A 17,020-nucleotide genomic window follows, 5' to 3' on the forward strand; every position below is an offset into this window, starting at 1 on the left:
AAAGTCAAGGTTGAAGTGTACCTAACACTCTTCAGCCAGAAGTGTCGAGTGGATGATCCATCCCGGTCTCCAGAGGTCCCCAGTATCACAGATGTAAGTCTGCAAACAATATGATTCACTCCATGTGATATCAAGAAATGGCTGAAGGCACTGAATATTGGAAAGGCTATGGACCCAATATCCCGGCAGGAATACTGAAGACTTGTGCTCCAGAACTTGCCATGGAGAATTGCTCAGGTGTGTCCTGTACACAGGAAACAGTTCAAATCCAACCCAGCCAATTACCGTCCTACTCTCAATCAGGGTGGCATGGTGGCACAGTTGGTCAGCACTACTGCCTCACAGCACGAGGAATCCGGGTTTAATTCCAACTTGGGTGATTGTCTGTATGGTGTTTGCATATACTCTCTGTGCCTGTGTGGGTTTCCTCCAGTGCTCCCATGTCCTCCCACAGTACAAAGATGTGCAGATTAGATGGATTGGCCGTTCTAAATTGTCCCTTAGTGTCCAAAGGTTAGATGGTATCATGGGGCTAAAGGGATTGGACAGGGTAGGGCGAGGGAGTGGGCCAACTGGGGTGCTCTTTCATAGGGTCGGTGTAGAGTCGATGGCCAAATGGCCTCCTTCTTCACAGTACATATTCATCAGCAAAGTGATGGAAGAAGTCATCAACAGTGCTATCACGCCTGCTCACAGACGCTCAGTGTGGGTTGCGCCAAGGTCACTCAGCTCCTGACCTCATTATAGCCATGGTTAAAACATGGAAAAAGAGCTGAATGCCAGAACTGATGTGAGAGTAACTGCCCTAGACATCAAGGTAGCATTTGTGGCATCAAAGTACCCTAGCAAAACTGGAGTCAATGGGAATCAGAGGGAAAACTCTCTGCTGGTTGGAGTCATACTTGGTACAAAGGAAGATGGTTGTGGTGGTTGGAGGTCAATCATCTCAGTTCCAGGACATCACTGCAGGTGTTCCTCAGAGTAGTGTCCTCGACCCAATCATCTTCAGTTGCTTCATCAATGACCTCCCTTCCATCATAAGGTCAGAAGTGGGGATGTTCACAGATGGCGACGCAATGTTCAGCGCTATTTACGACTCTTCAGATAATGAAGCAGTCCATGTCTAAATGCAGCAATGATGTGGATATGCTGGCGTTGGACTGGGGTGAGCACAGTGAGAAGTCTTACAACACCAGGTTAAAGTCCAACATGTTTGTTTCAAACACTAGCTTTTGGAGCACTGCTCCTTCCTCCGGCGAATGAAGGGGTATGAAGAGGAATGAAGAGGTACATACCTCTTCATTTACCTGAGGAAGGAGCAGTGCTCCGAAAGCTAGTGTTTGAAACAAACATGTTGGACTTTAACCTGGTGTTGTAAGACTTTTTACTAAATGCAGCAAGACCTGGACAATATCCAGGCTTGGGCTGACAAGTGGTAAATTACATGTGTGTGTCACACAAGTGCCAGGCAATGACTATCTCCTGCAAGAGAGAATCTAACCACCATCCCTTGATATCCAATGGCATTATCATTGGTGAATCCCCCACAATCAACATCCTACGGGTTACCATTAATTAGAAACTGAACTGGTCTAGCCATGTTAATACCATGGCTATCAGAGCAGGTCAAATGCTAGGAACACTATGGTGAGTAATTCCCCTCCTGACAGCCTAACCCCCCCCGGAGTGTAAGGGAACAATCCATTGTCTTTCCATTGAGACTTTCCATTGTCCACACCATGGTGTTGATGGCCTCAGTGATTCTCCTCATTGACTAGGCCATGCTCTAGAGTGCCTCAGCAATGTCCACCTGCATCTGGGACATGTCCCTGATCGACTGGGACATTATTTCGAGGCCCTCAGCCATGGTCATCATGGACTGAGCCAGGGCTTGGACACCACCACTCAAAATGCTGACCACGTGCTCCAGGGTTTCCACTGCGGCTGCTGCCCTAGCAGTGTTGGCCTCGATGCCACGCATTGTTGCCGTCATCTCCTGCGCCCGTAGCCTATGGGACACCTTCAATTGGCTATGAACTCACTGAAATGTCACTGACGTCCCCTCCTGAATCCATGGCTGTGTCATAGAGTCTGCATCAGCTCAGGGATAACCTTGTCCAGAGCCCCGGCACCTGACCATGGGTCAGCTGACTCCTGGAATCCAGCAGACCTCCGACTGCTGATTCCCTAGGATGTTCTTGCCTCCACCTGATGTGCATCAGCAACTGTGTGGTACTCACCAGATTGTGCCCCAGAAGCCTGTCCACTAATGTCATCCACCAAGGTGTGTTACTCAGCACTGGTGGAAGGTGGGGCTGGTAGCTGTGACACCTCGATAGTGGTCTCCTTGGAGCTCTCCTCTGAGGTGGTCTTTTGGGTGGCAGGGTGACGAGAGATGGCCCAGTCCATCAGATGGAGATCCTGTGAGACAATGGACTTATAATCAGTGAGAGGGAAACATCATCTTACCTGACATGAACAACACACCCGAGACGGGTCACCTGGGTGAAGGGGTAGTGCATCCTCACCTCTGTGGTGCAGGGAAACCTCGCTGTTGGTGTCTACTCTCTCCACGGACAACCCCTCGATTTCCAGGGCGCCTTCCTCATAGAGGGGGAGGTCTGGGATCTCTGGTACTCTGTACCCCCCCCCCCAACTGTCTTCGCCCTTTCCTGCTTATTGAGGGAATTATTTTCTTGCAGGGACAAAGAGAGGGCTTTATAAGCCACGCTCTTGATGGATCAGGAAAATCTACAAAAGGTGGCATGTGTGGGTGCTGCAACTGGGCATGAAGGGTTATGCTGGCGGATGCCGGGGAGGGGTGCCAATGAACAAGCACTAAGATCGGGTGGGGAGAGTGCGAGGTGTCAGCCAGTGATTTGTGGGGGGGGGGGGGGGGACCAACCTTGCAGTTCAGTGGAGGCTGTTGGTGTTCTTCCAACATTGGATGCTGGTCTTCCTTGTCATGATGCCCATGCTGACTGCCAGTGCCTCCCAGGCAGAATTGGTTGCCCTACTGCTGGCTCTCCAACCCCTTCAGGGAAACAGGATGCGCTGACCCTCATTGATGGTGCTGAGGAGTCTGGCCATGTCGACATCGTCAAAGCGAGGAGCAGATCTGTGTATATAATAATATAATAATCTTTATTGTCACAAGTAGGCTTACATTAACACTGCAATGAAGTTACTGTGAAAATCCCCTAGTTGCCACATTCTACCGCCTGTTTGGGTACACAGAGGGAGAATTCAGAATGTCCAATTCACCTAACAGCACATCTTTTGGGACTTGTGGAAGGAAACCGGAGCACCCGAAGGAAAGCCACGCAGACATGGGGAGTACGTGCAGACTCCACACAGATAGTGATCCAAGCTGGGAATTGAACCTGGGATCCTGGTGCTGTGAAGCAACAATGCTAACCACTGTGCCACCATTGTGTGTTGACAGCGAGTAAGTGGTGAGGGAACGCTTAAAAGCAGCTCCCATTTGTTAGTGCGACACTGAGGCATGAGTCTGCCGAATCAGACGGCAAGACAGCTAGTAATGGTGAGAAGCTTGGGGGGATTGATTTCTGGCACACAGGCCATTAAGTACAGGCCGTGATCTCGCCACCGCAGCCATTGAGAAACACCCACTGCGCCCAGTACGACACTTAGAAATGTTTCCGTTAAATCACGTTCATTATATCAACAGAGAACAGAGAAGTGCACAACATTTATAAATTATTTTAACCTGCTGTTATTTTATAATTGCAGCTTGTGAAGAAGATGCAGATTGCCCTCCTGGTTCATTTCTTAATCCATTTCTTCAGGCAGTTTACCTGTTTGCGCAATATATTATACTGGTCAACCTACTCATCGCTTTATTCAAGTAAGAACCACTTAGAAAAAGAGGGTGAACTATCTCTCCTTTGTAGCGCAAGGTTTATTAAATTGTGGAAATACATCTTATGTAGAAAAAATATCAATCCTTGAGACAATCATGGGCCTGAAAAGTAAGATTCAGTGTCACTATTATTAAGGCTGAGAGTTGACTGAAAATTAAGATCTTTTATACTCTTGTTATCGGGATGCACTCCAATTTATAATTAGGTTAATAGGACTGAAAATGTATGAACTTTGCATTTTGTATGAAAATGTATGATAGTTGCTTGGGTGCACAATTTGGGATCTGTCGTTCTAGTTGTCTCCAGGAACTCCAATCAGCAGCATTGACCCCGACCCTGGTTAACTTAAAGTCTTGCATGCAGACATCCTTACTTCACAGATCTCGTGCCGATAGCAAGTTGGCCATAGAGCATGTTTTTGAGGATGTGGACGTCATCCATTCAGCTCACATGATCCATCCAGTGGAGCTGCTACTGGTGTAATTCCCGATTTGGCACCCTGTCTTGCCAGGAAATGCCCAATATTTGCCTGAGTCAGTGGAGACGGAATATGTCATAGATTAGCAACCCATCCTTTGAGATATGGCACTGCTTTGTGAACGGTGATGTGAATGGGGGGAACTATTGCATGTTCTTGATAAGTACGTACCAGTCAGGCAGGGAGGAAGGGGTCGAGCGAGGGAACCGTGGTTTACCAAAGAAGTGGAATCTCTTGTTAAGAGGAAGAAGGAGGCCTATGTGAAGATGAGGCATGAAGTTTCAGTTGGGGCGTCTGATAGTTACAAGGAAGCGAGGAAGGATCTAAAGAGAGAGCTGAGACGAGCAAGGAGGGGACATGAGAAGTCTTTGGCAGGTAGGATCAAGGAAAACCCAAAAGCTTTCTATAGGTATGTCAGGAATAAAAGAATGACTAGGGTAAGAGTAGGGCCAGTCAAGGACAGTGGTGGGAAGTTGTGTGTGGAGGCTGAGGAGATAAGCTCTTTGGGGGGGTTTAAACTAATTCAGCAGGGGCATGGGAACCTGGATTGTAGTTTTGGGGTACGGGAGATTGAGAGTATAGAGGTCAGGAGCACAGATTTGACTTCGCAAGAGGGTGCCAGTGTTCAGGTAGGTGGTTTGAAGTGTGTGTACTTCAATGCCAGGAGTATACGAAATAAGGTAGGGGAACTGGCAGCATGGGTTGGTACCTGGGACTTCGATGTTGTGGCCATTTCAGAGACATGGATAGAGCAGGGACAGGAATGGTTGTTGCAGGTTCCGGGGTTTAGGTGTTTTAGTAAGCTCAGAGAAGGGGGCAAAAGAGGGGGAGGTGTGGCGCTGCTAGTCAAGGACAGTATTACGGTGGCGGAAAGGATGCTAGATGGGGACTCTTCTTCTGAGGTAGTATGGGCTGAGGTTAGAAACAGGAAAGGAGAGGTCACCCTGTTGGGAGTTTTCTATAGGCCACCTAATAGTTCTAGGGATGTAGAGGAAAGGATGGCGAAGATGATTCTGGAAAAGAGCGAAAGTAACAGGGTAGTTGTTATGGGAGACTTTAACTTTCCAAATATTGACTGGAAAAGATATAGTTCGAGTACATTAGATGGGTCATTCTTTGTACAATGTGTGCAGGAGGGTTTCCTGACACAATATGTTGACAGGCCAACAAGAGGCGAGGCCACATTGGATTTGGTTTTGGGTAATGAACCAGGCCAGGTGTTAGATCTGGAGGTAGGTGAGCACTTTGGAAACAGTGACCACAATTCGGTGACCTTTACGTTAGTGATGGAAAGGGATAAGTATACCCCGCAGGGCAAGAGTTATAGCTGGGGGAAGGGCAATTATGATGCCATTAGACATGACTTAGGATGTGTTGGTTGGAGAAGTAGGCTGCAAGGGTTGGGCACACTGGATATGTGGAGCTTGTTCAAGGAACAGCTATTGCATGTTCTTGATAAGTACGTACCAGTCAGGCAGGGAGGAAGGGGTCGAGCGAGGGAACCGTGGTTTACCAAAGAAGTGGAATCTCTTGTTAAGAGGAAGAAGGAGGCCTATGTGAAGATGAGGCATGAAGTTTCAGTTGGGGCATCTGATAGTTACAAGGAAGCGAGGAAGGATCTAAAGAGAGAGCTGAGACGAGCAAGGAGGGGACATGAGAAGTCTTTGGCAGGTAGGATCAAGGAAAACCCAAAAGCTTTCTATAGGTATGTCAGGAATAAAAGAATGACTAGGGTAAGAGTAGGGCCAGTCAAGGACAGTGGTGGGAAGTTGTGTGTGGAGGCTGAGGAGATAAGCGAGATACTAAATGAATACTTTTCGTCAGTATTCACTCAAGAAAAAGATAATATTGTGGAGGAGAATGCTGAGACCCAGGCTATTAGAATAGATGGCATTGAGGTGCGTAGGGAAGAAGTGTTGGCAATTCTGGACAAGGTGAAAATAGATAAGTCCCCGGGGCCGGATGGGATTTATCCTAGGATTCTCTGGGAAGCCAGGGAAGAGATTGCTGAGCCTTTGGCTTTGATTTTTAGGTCATCATTGGCTACAGGAATAGTGCCAGAGGACTGGAGGATAGCAAATGTGGTCCCTTTGTTCAAGAAGGGGAGTAGAGATAACCCCGGTAACTATAGGCCGGTGAGCCTAACGTCTGTGGTGGGTAAGGTCTTGGAGAGGATTATAAAAGATACGATTTATAATCATATAGATAGGAATAATATGATTAGGGATAGTCAGCATGGTTTTGTGAAGGGTAGGTCATGCCTCACAAACCTTATCGAGTTATTTGAGAAGGTGACTGAACAGGTAGACGAGGGTAGAGCAGTTGATGTGGTGTATATGGATTTCAGTAAAGCATTTGATAAGGTTCCCCACGGTCGGCTATTGCAGAAAATACGGAGGCTGGGGATTGAGGGTGATTTAGAGATGTGGATCAGAAATTGGCTAGTTGAAAGAAGACAGAGAGTGGTAGTTGATGGGAAATGTTCAGAATGGAGTTCAGTTACGAGTGGCGTACCACAAGGATCTGTTCTGGGGCCGTTGCTGTTTGTCATTTTTATAAATGACCTAGAGGAGGGCGCAGAAGGATGGGTGAGTAAATTTGCAGACGACACTAAAGTCGGTGGAGTTGTAGACAGTGTGGAAGGATGTTGCAGGTTACAGAGTGACATAGATAAGCTGCAGAGCTGGGCTGAGAGGTGGCAAATGGAGTTTAATGTGGAGAAGTGTGAGGTGATTCACTTTGGAAAGAATAACAGGAATGCGGAATATTTGGCTAATGGTAAAATTCTTGGTAGTGTGGATGAGCAGAGGGATCTCGGTGTCCATGTACATAGATCCCTGAAAGTTGCCACCCAGGTTGATAGGGTTGTGAAGAAGGCCTATGGTGTGTTGGCCTTTATTGGTAGAGGGATTGAGTTCCGGAGCCATGAGGTCATGTTGCAGTTGTACAAAACTCTAGTACGGCTGCATTTGGAGTATTGCGTACAGTTCTGGTCGCCTCATTATAGGAAGGACGTGGAAGCCTTGGAACGGGTGCAGAGGAGATTTACCAGGATGTTGCCTGGTATGGAGGGAAAATCTTATGAGGAAAGGCTGATGGACTTGAGGTTGTTTTCGTTAGAGAGAAGAAGGTTAAGAGGTGACTTAATAGAGGCATACAAAATGATAAGAGGGTTAGATAGGGTGGACAGCGAGAGCCTTCTCCCGCGGATGGAGGTGGCTAGCACGAGGGGACATAGCCTTAAATTGAGGGGTAATAGATATAGGACAGAGGTCAGAGGTGGGTTTTTTATGCAAAGAGTGGTGAGGCCGTGGAATGCCCTACCTGCAACAGTAGTGAACTCGCCAACATTGAGGGCATTTAAAAGTTTATTGGATAAGCATATGGATGATAAGGGCATAGTGTAGGTTAGATGGCCTTTAGTTTTTTTCCATGTCGGTGCAACATCGAGGGCCGAAGGGCCTGTACTGCGCTGTATCGTTCTATGTTCTATGTTCTAATGCCAACTTGGGTGTAACGAATGTTCCCTTGGACTCTGGAAACATTAATAACCCTGCAGAGTTAGGCTCCCCTCTCATAATGCTGCTGTTGGTCAGCCAGGGAAGTGAAGAGGTTATTGCCTTTGTTGAATATTGAATCCATCATTGTCATGCTGCCTCTGTAAACAACAAATAAAGGCAGAAAATGCTAAAAACAGATCAGTCGCCATCTGTGGAGAGAGAAACAGAGTAATGTTTCAGGTTGATGGTCCTTCATCAGAACTGTTTGTAGAGCAACAACTCACTTGGTTGTAAATATTATGTCTAGTGTTGTACCTTTAAAACCTCTGATACAGTCGAACCGTTTACTTACACAAATGTTTTACCCAGGTGCCCTTATTTGCGAGATGAAGAAGGACAATACAGGTTCACAATTTAACGCAATTTTATTCACAATTCTATTACTCCACAAAATTTGACTCAGAGTCACAGCTGAGCTTTGGGTTTTAGCCGCACTTAATAAAGGAGGCTGGCAGGCCATGATTACTCGATGTTGATGTCTTCTCTGGGTTCGAAACCCAGGGTCTCTTCTTCTTGCGATGGTTGTGCCTGGGGGACTCCCAGGTCAATGTTCCTTTCTTTTTACTAGCAAGCTAGGATTGTGTCATAGGTATACACCCACCACTGGCCATGTCCTAGCCAGTTCCTAACTTGTTAATGGGAAAGACAGGATACTCCTGTTTATTTACGGTGATTCAATCAAGCCCCATTGTATTCTGAAACTTCCCTTGTCTGACCAAAAGAACTCTGATGGCTTCTTTTGTCTGTTCTTCGTCCTGCTGCAAAGTTGATCACTTGTGTCTGGAGGTTTGTTACATATTCATAGTCTTTGGAGTGGGTAATCACAAAGTCCATATGGTGATAACAAGTATATACATTGACTTGAGTGCTTTTGCAGATGGCTAGTATCGATTCCAACCAGGGCCTCATGAGACAGTTTTTGTTCCTGGCTCATGTCTATCTTCTCAGCCTGTTTTCAGTACCATACAAGGACGTGGGAAGATGGCTTTCCATTTGAACCTTGGCCAGCTTTACTTCAGTACAAGTTATCTGTTGCTGGTAGAGTAGATCTGTCTGTGTCATGATGTTTCAGGAGAAAACTTTGCATATTACTTGATATCATGCGGAGCCCGTTTCTGTCCTCGTGGATCCTCTTTTGCCAAGTGATGCACGATCAATCACTACTGAAGTGAGATTGTAGTCCAATTGAAGGCTTTAATGAACAAGTAGTTACCCCAGCAGCTCCGGTACAGAATGACTGCTGTGTGTGCAACACAGACTCTTATGCTCCCCCTGCTGGGCGGAACCAGCAGGCAGGTTCTACCACTCATACTACAGTATAAGGTGCATCCCACCTAGGTACCACGATACCCCTAATTTGCCTACCACACCAAGTTCAGTGTTAGTGGAAGAGATTGGCAACAGCTCCAGTAATAGAAAAAAAACTTGACAAGTGGATGAAAAGTGCAGCAATTTATGGTGTCAACAGTCCATTATGCACCTGATTTGATAGATTAAAAGCCTCTACAGAAAAGCAATTTTGAAGTGAGAGGCTACTTTACCAAGATAGAGTTATTTGGGTTTTATTGTAGTTAAATCTGAGTTTAGGTACATTCATATTGGATGCAACAAGAAGTTTTACTTTTCACTGCTTTAACAGTTCTCATTATTTCTCCAGCAATGTGTACTTTGAGATGAAATCCATGTCCAACAGACTTTGGAAATACAATCGTTACCGCTACATTATGACCTACCGTGAAAAGCCATGGCTGCCACCGCCAATTATTATCTTCAGTCATGTAGCTTTGCTCATAAGTCGAATTTACCAACGGCGAGCAAAAAATGAGGTGGACCAAGAAGATGAGGATGTTGGTTTAAGTAAGTAATTAAATATGTTCTAACGCCAATATTGAAATAATGCTCTGAGGAAGAGTCATGTGGAATCGAAACGTTGACTCTGTTTCTCTCTCCACAGATAGGATTAGGATTTTGTTTATTGTCACGTGTACCGAGGTACTGTGAAAAGTATTTTTCTGCGAGTAGCTCGACAGATCATTAAGTACATGAAAAGAAAATACATAATAGGACAACAGAAGGTACACAATGTAACTACATAGACACCGGCATCGGGTGAAGCATACAGGGGTGTAGTGCTAATCAGGTCAGTCCATAAGAGAGTCGTTTAGGAGTCTGGTAACAGCTGGGAAGAAGCTGTTTTTGACTCTGTTCGTGCGTGTTCTCAGACTTTTGTATCTCCTGCCCGATGGAAGAAGTGGGAAGAGTGAGTAAGCCGGGTGGGAGGGGTCTTTAATTATGCTGCCCGCTTTCCCCAGGCAACGGGAGGTGTAGATGGAGTCAATGGATGGGAGGCAGGTTTGTGTGATGGACTGGGCTGTGTTCACAACTCTGAAGTTTCTTGCGGTCTTGGGCCGAGCAGTTGCCATACCAGGCTGCGATTCAGCCAGATAGGATGCTTTCTATGGTGCATCTGTAAAAGTTGGTTAGAGTTAATGTGGACTTGCCAAATTTCTTTAGTTTTCTGAGGAAATATAATCGTTGTTGTGCTTTTTGGTGGTAGCGTCGACGTGGGTGGACCAGGACAGATTTTTGGAGATGTCTAGAAATTTGAAACTAGGGCAGCACGGTGGCGCAGTGGGTTAGCCCTGCTGCCTCACGGCGCCGTGGTCCGAGGTTCGATCCCGGCTCTGGGTCACTGTCCGTGTGGAGTTTGCACATTCTCCCTGTGTTTGCGTGGGTTTCGCCCCCACAACCCAAAGATGTGCAGGATAGGTGGATTGGCCACGATAAATTGCCCCTTAATTGGAAAAAATGAATTGGGTACTCTAAATTTGTAAAAAAAAAGGAATTTGAAAATGCTAACCATTTCCACCTCGGCTCTGTTGATGCTCACAGGGGTTTGTGCAGAATCTGATACTGCCAGACCTGCATTGTTCCAGCATTTTCTGTTTTAATTTCAAATATCCAGCATCCACAGTATTTTGCTTTTTATCACAATGATGAATGATGTGAGTGTTATTGGCAGAGACAGTGGAGACACTGTCCCTGTTCTTCTTTATGTAGCAGTACATTTGTTCTATGCAGGATCAATTCTGATTTTGCAGTGTTTTTATTTTGATGCACACAATGCTGTTTTTTTGCATTGGTGCATCTGTGCAAATTAAAGCTTCTGTTCACATATTAGTAGCTGGAGTCTTCTTAATCTTTTACTTGCAGTGCAGAGTGAACAATTGTAGGAATCATTATGGAGCTCAAAGCTCCCAATGCTGTGGTTTGAAGTTGGCACTGTGATTTATAAATGAGTTTAATCGGTAAGAAGGATCAGTAGTGTAAATTAGCATCTGGTCCGGGACCTCACCCATCATTCCCAGAGGATAAAAGCAAATTACTGCGGATGTTGGAATCTGAAATGGAAGAAAAAATGCTGGAAAATCTCAGCAGATCTGGCAGCATCTGTAGGGAGAGAAAAGAGCTAACGTTTTGGGTCTGATGACAAAGAGTCATCAGACTCGAAATGTTAGCTCTTTTCTCTCCCTACAGATGCTGCCAGACCTGCTGTGATTTTCCAGCATTTTCTCTTTCATTTCAGATTCCAGCATCCGCAGTAATTTGCTTTCATCCAGCGTTTAACTCACTGCCACCTCTCTTCCAAGAATGCCTACCCTGAAGGAATACTGCTCTTCTCTTCGACAGTATAAATATTTCCTACTTTCTCTGCCTGTTAGCTTTGACAAAGAGTCATCAGACTCGAAATGTTAGCTCTTTTCTCTCCCTACAGATGCTGCCAGACCTGCTGTGATTTTCCAGCATTTTCTCTTTCATTTCCGATTCCAGCATCCGCAGTAATTTGCTTTCATCCAGCGTTTAACTCACTGCCACCTCTCTTCCAAGAATGCCTACCCTGAAGGAATACTGCTCTTCTCTTCGACAGTATAAATATTTCCTACTTTCTCTGCCTGTTAGCTTTGACAAAGAGTCATCAGACTCGAAATGTTAGCTCTTTTCTCTCCCTACAGATGCTGCCAGACCTGCTGTGATTTTCCAGCATTTTCTCTTTCATTTCCGATTCCAGCATCCGCAGTAATTTGCTTTCATCCAGCGTTTAACTCACTGCCACCTCTCTTCCAAGAATGCCTACCCTGAAGGAATACTGCTCTTCTCTTCGACAGTATAAATATTTCCTACTTTCTCTGCCTGTTAGCTTTGACAAAGAGTCATCAGACTCGAAATGTTAGCTCTTTTCTCTCCCTACAGATGCTGCCAGACCTGCTGAGATTTTCCAGCATTTTCTCTTTTGTTTCATCATTCCCAGAGGTCTGGTTTGTTGAGCGCCTTCCAGTCTCTTGACCAGGAGAAGGCATTTGACGGGACCGATCATGAATACCTATTTGGAACTCTGCTGGCATTCGGGTTCGGGACACACTTTGTCACTCGTGTCCGGCTTTTATACGCCACCTCAGAGTGTCTTGCTAATGTTAACGGGTTCCTGGAAGCGCCCATTTGCTTTGGGAGAGGAGTGCGACAGGGCTGCCCTTTGTCTGGCCAACTTTATTCCATTTGCGCGGAGCCTTTCCTGTGCCTCTTGCAGAAGAGGTTTCGGGATTGGTTCTGAGCGGGCCGGGCGTTGGTATGGTCCTTAAGTTCACAGACCCCACTGACCTGAGGGGGATGTTCGTGTGCCAGGCTGTGTACTCTGCCACATCCTCTGCCAGGATCAACTGGGCCAAATGCCCTGGGCTCCTGGTCGGTCCATGGTAGGTGGACACCCTCCCGGAGGAGCTCAGGCCTTTCACCTGGAGCAAGACCAGGCTCCTCTATTTGGGAGTCCATCTTTTCCTGGCTGGGGAATCCTGGGAGGAGCTGGAGGCCAAGGTCAGCCCTTGCCTGAAATGCTGGAAAGGACTGCTCCAAGTGCTGTCTTTTAGGGCCCAAGTCCTGGTCATAAATCAGCTAATTGCCTCCATGTTGTGGTACTGGCTGGTCATTTGACCCCTCCCTCAGGTTTTGTTACAAACATCCAGAGAAGACTGCACTGGGTCGATGTTGAGGTTCTAAATCTCCTGCTTGGGAACGGTGGTCAGGCGCTGGTGATACTCAACATCCACGTGGCGACCTTCCGCCTTCAGACCCTGCAGCGATACCTTTATCTCAAGCCTCCTTCCAGATGGTCTACCCTGGCGATGTATTTCTTCCGCCAGGTGCACAACCTGAACTATGATATGCGGCTCTTGTTCATAGACTAGACAGGCCTTCAAAACTCTTTGCTGGCATTACCTGTCTTTTATCAGGACATTCTTAAATTATGGAACATGGTTGCCCAGTGTTGCAGCTCTCCCCCATCTGGAGTAGCGGCTGTCGTCAGGGAGCCGCTGCTCAGGAATCCGCACCTTCACCAACACCACTTTTGGTGGCTGGCGGAGGGTCAGGCTGTGGCTGCTGAAGTGTCCAGGATTGGAGATGAGGAGTAAGCTGGATGACACATCACGAGTTGGCGCAATGCTGCGGTGGTGAGTGTCCAGCTCGCGAGCAGTGCCATCCATGACCTTAAAACGGTCGCGCTCGGACCCAGCAGCACTTGTGGTCTTGAGGAGACACTGGTGTGCGGTGGACCCTTGTCTGAGCGGGCTCCGGATTGGAAGGAATTTCATATTGGTCCCAAGGCCCAAACCCCCCCGCCCCCTCACCCCCAACTTGGGATCCGGAGCCCTACAGCCTGAGCTGCTTCACAGTAGTGCCCTTTACCCTTTCGTAGTGCACGGCGGGGTTTTCTGTATGGACTGCTGCTGCACACCCTTTGCTTCCTTGCCATAGCCAGTTGCCCCGGACACACCTTGACACGCCTTGTTGCTGTCCGGCGGCAGAGGTCCCCAGTCAAGGTCCCTTTATGGTGTAGTCCTCCCCCTTATCATCGGGGACTTGGTGGAGGGTGTTGCATGCAGCAGCACCATACAACTGTTGGTTACACTGGTTCACAGACTCCCACGATACCTGCCTTTTTTCCAGTCTTGTGGAGTCCATGGACCATGTTCATAGAGGTTGTTAGAGGCTACACTTCATATTCAATTATTTTAAAAATCTTTTGTTGCAGTTTTGCTTGCACTTTAGCCCCATGCTCCTGATCCACGGGCACCTGGTGAGGACAGGGACAGGTAGGGAGGAGGACCTCCTCGTGAACCTGCTCCGGGGCCTGGTAGCGGGCGACCGAGGGGGTTGTCTGGCCCCTCTTCTCAGTTAGGTGTCCCTGGAGAGGGAGCATGCGGTGTCCACGGTCACCCTTGTGACCTTCAGTGCTTGTTGGGCACCGCAGGGATGCCTTATCGACCCCTTTAATCACATTTTGGTTCAATGTTTTGAGTTTTGTTTGTGATTTGTTTTTTTGTTTAAGGCGGTTTCCCTTTAAGGGACTGTTCCTTTAATTTGTCCCTCAGTTCATTTCATTTTGTTTACTTGGTTGTTTTTGTTGAACAAAATAGTTGGAGCCCTAACAAGCTGCAGCTTGTACCTGCCTGTGATCCTTTACATGCTGAAATGGAGAATTGGGTGGGTTACTCAACAGGCTACTAATTCGCAGCCGTCAGTTTTCATCCAGTGTCCAAAGTGAAAATTAACTCCATGGCCTCCATTCCTTGGGCTCGGATTTTAATTGTTTAAGGACGTGCCCCTTTTGGTTTGGGGGCTCAGACCACGATCCCGATCTGGACCCCTAAATGGTCTCCATATCTGCCCATGGGACCAGATTTATACCCTGTCTGTCCAAGTGCACTTTTACTGACTATAAAACTGGATTTCTTTGAAAGCCCGGGAATGGGAACTCATGGCATATCTTCATAAGTGACAGTGAATGGTTCTAACCTGCAAGGCCGAATTCTACAACACAAGGGTATTCAATTTCCAGTCTAGTTTCCAGCAGATCCTAATTTTAATTACATAAGAAGTACACTGCAGATTTTTTACAGCCTGTTACTTTAACCAATTGAACTCAGTTTAATTGACATAAAACGTTCTGCTGATCAGTGATGTTAGTTTGGTGCCCTCTATTGGACACTGAGGGGAATGCTCAGTTGTCGGATATTTATAAGAAATGTAGACAATTGGAAACATCTTCGAGTATTAGAACAAAGTGAGTGTACATGTAAAACAACATTGAATCTTTAATTCAAAGAGGCAGAAGGTTTGATACTCTTGATGATGCAGACCTTTTCATTGAAGTCACTTAAGACCATCGATATATTTGTGATCTATCATGAAAGTAAGAGAAATGCTTCCTGTGTGAATAGTAGCTCATGTTGTGTGGGCAGTGAGGTCAATATTAAAGCTACTGTCATAAGTATTTTGGGCACGAGCAGAAAACTTGTTTTGGATCCAGTGACTTCAATGGAAAGGAATATCACGCGGGCAGTGTAACCCCAGTCAATTTGCTCATGCAGAAACTGAAAACTTGAGAAACAACTTGTTGGTCATAGAGATGGGAGGGAGGCATGTATAGTGGCTGCAGCTTCCTATAAAACATTGTGGTTAGAAACTTGGAAGCAGGTCCCCTGGCAGTTATTTAAACAGCAGTTCCATAAGATATCTGGTGTTCGAAGACCAGGAGATAAAGGAAATAATAAATAGGTTTTTATCAAAGAATTACCTGTTCAATGTTGATTTTTTTTTAACCAGTTTAGGAAATAAGTGAAAATCACCATTTTATTTTGAATAGAATTGTATCTGAGTAAGGAGGAGCTGAAAAAGCTTCATGACTTTGAAGAGCTATGTGTGGAGCAATACTTTCATGAGAAGAATGAAAATCTTTATACAAGTGACAACGAAAGAATTAGAGTAACAACTGAAAGGTAAATCTGCAGCAATTTTCCAACAGTATTTATGCTTATTAAGGTTTGGAATGCTAGTGTCAGGAATTACTCCAAGGTCACGGGAGAATAGCCAACCTTAGAATAATGCTCACTCAAGCCTACTCCAAAAATATGCCTTGACTTCAACCTGAGAATAGCACCCTCTGTAGTACCATTACAATACTGCCACGCTTTACCCTCAGCCTTCTTACACTGTCCTTGAATGGCACCAAAATAACAATAATAATAACCTTTTATTGTCACAAGTATGAAGTTACTGTGAAAAGCCCCTAGTCGCCACATTCCGGTGCCTGTTCAGGTAAGCTGGTACAGGAATTGAACCCGCGCTGCTGGCCTTGCATCACAAACCAGCTGTCTAGCCCACTGAGCTAAATTATGAACTTGAGTGAGACTCTGTAAACTCATTCATTGATGGGAGGATATGTTCATCCATTAGTTTCAACCCATGGCTTAAAGGTGAAAGGGCAGTATGCTAACCCATTGTAACACCATTACCAACATAGTAAGATGATTTAACACAGTAAGATATTCAAAGATGCGCAAGCTGGTTACTATAGAACATAGAACAGTACAGCACAGAACAGGCCCTTCGGCCCTCAATGTCGTGCCGAGCCATGATCACCCTACTCAAACCCACGTATCCACCCTATACCCGTAACCCAACAACCCCCCCCCTTAACCTTACTTTTATTAGGACACTACGGCAATTTAGCATGGCCAATCCACCTAACCCGCACATCTTTGGACTGTGGGAGGAAACCGGAGCACCCGGAGGAAACCCACGCACACAGGGGGAGGACGTGCAGACTCCACACAGACAGTGACCCAGCCGGGAATTGAACCTGGGACCCTGGAGCTGTGAAGCACTTATGCTAACCACCATGCTACCCTGCTGCCCCCCACTATGTGTGAGGTTTAAGTTAATTTGTGGACAAGGTTTCTGTATTTCATGTGACAAAGAGTAAATTTATTATGTTGGGGATTTCTGTCTAACTGGTGAAGTTTACTTTTTTTGAAACAAAAGCAATTTAAAACCTTCTGATGAGTTTAGTTTATTCCAAATTTTGCGAATGCAGAGGCTAACTGCTGTGTAGACACTGGCTGACTCTACATGGTCCTGACAGGACCCTTATGTCCCTGACAGGACCCTTCTGTCCCTGACATCCTTCAAATGAGTTTAAAACTATCCTATATGTCAATCCTCTTGCTATTCATTAAAGCAGATTGCTTGTGTGTGTGTCTATT

At 46.2% G+C, this 17,020-nt stretch overlaps 1 protein-coding gene across 1 annotated transcript in view; it reads left to right on the forward strand.

Annotated features, from left to right (window-relative positions):
- The window catches only part of LOC119970397 (transient receptor potential cation channel subfamily M member 6-like), a 282,278-nt gene that overhangs the window by 177,773 nt on the left and 87,485 nt on the right, over window positions 1-17,020 (forward strand). Inside the window, exons 23-25 of the mRNA XM_038804950.1 lie at window positions 3,754-3,868; window positions 9,580-9,779; window positions 15,622-15,754. Of these exons, the coding sequence (XP_038660878.1) occupies window positions 3,754-3,868; window positions 9,580-9,779; window positions 15,622-15,754 (448 nt within the window). The remainder of the gene's footprint in view (window positions 1-3,753; window positions 3,869-9,579; window positions 9,780-15,621; window positions 15,755-17,020) is intronic.

Source organism: Scyliorhinus canicula, chromosome 8, assembly GCF_902713615.1.
Source record: "Scyliorhinus canicula chromosome 8, sScyCan1.1, whole genome shotgun sequence".
Classification (NCBI taxonomy): domain Eukaryota; kingdom Metazoa; phylum Chordata; class Chondrichthyes; order Carcharhiniformes; family Scyliorhinidae; genus Scyliorhinus; species Scyliorhinus canicula.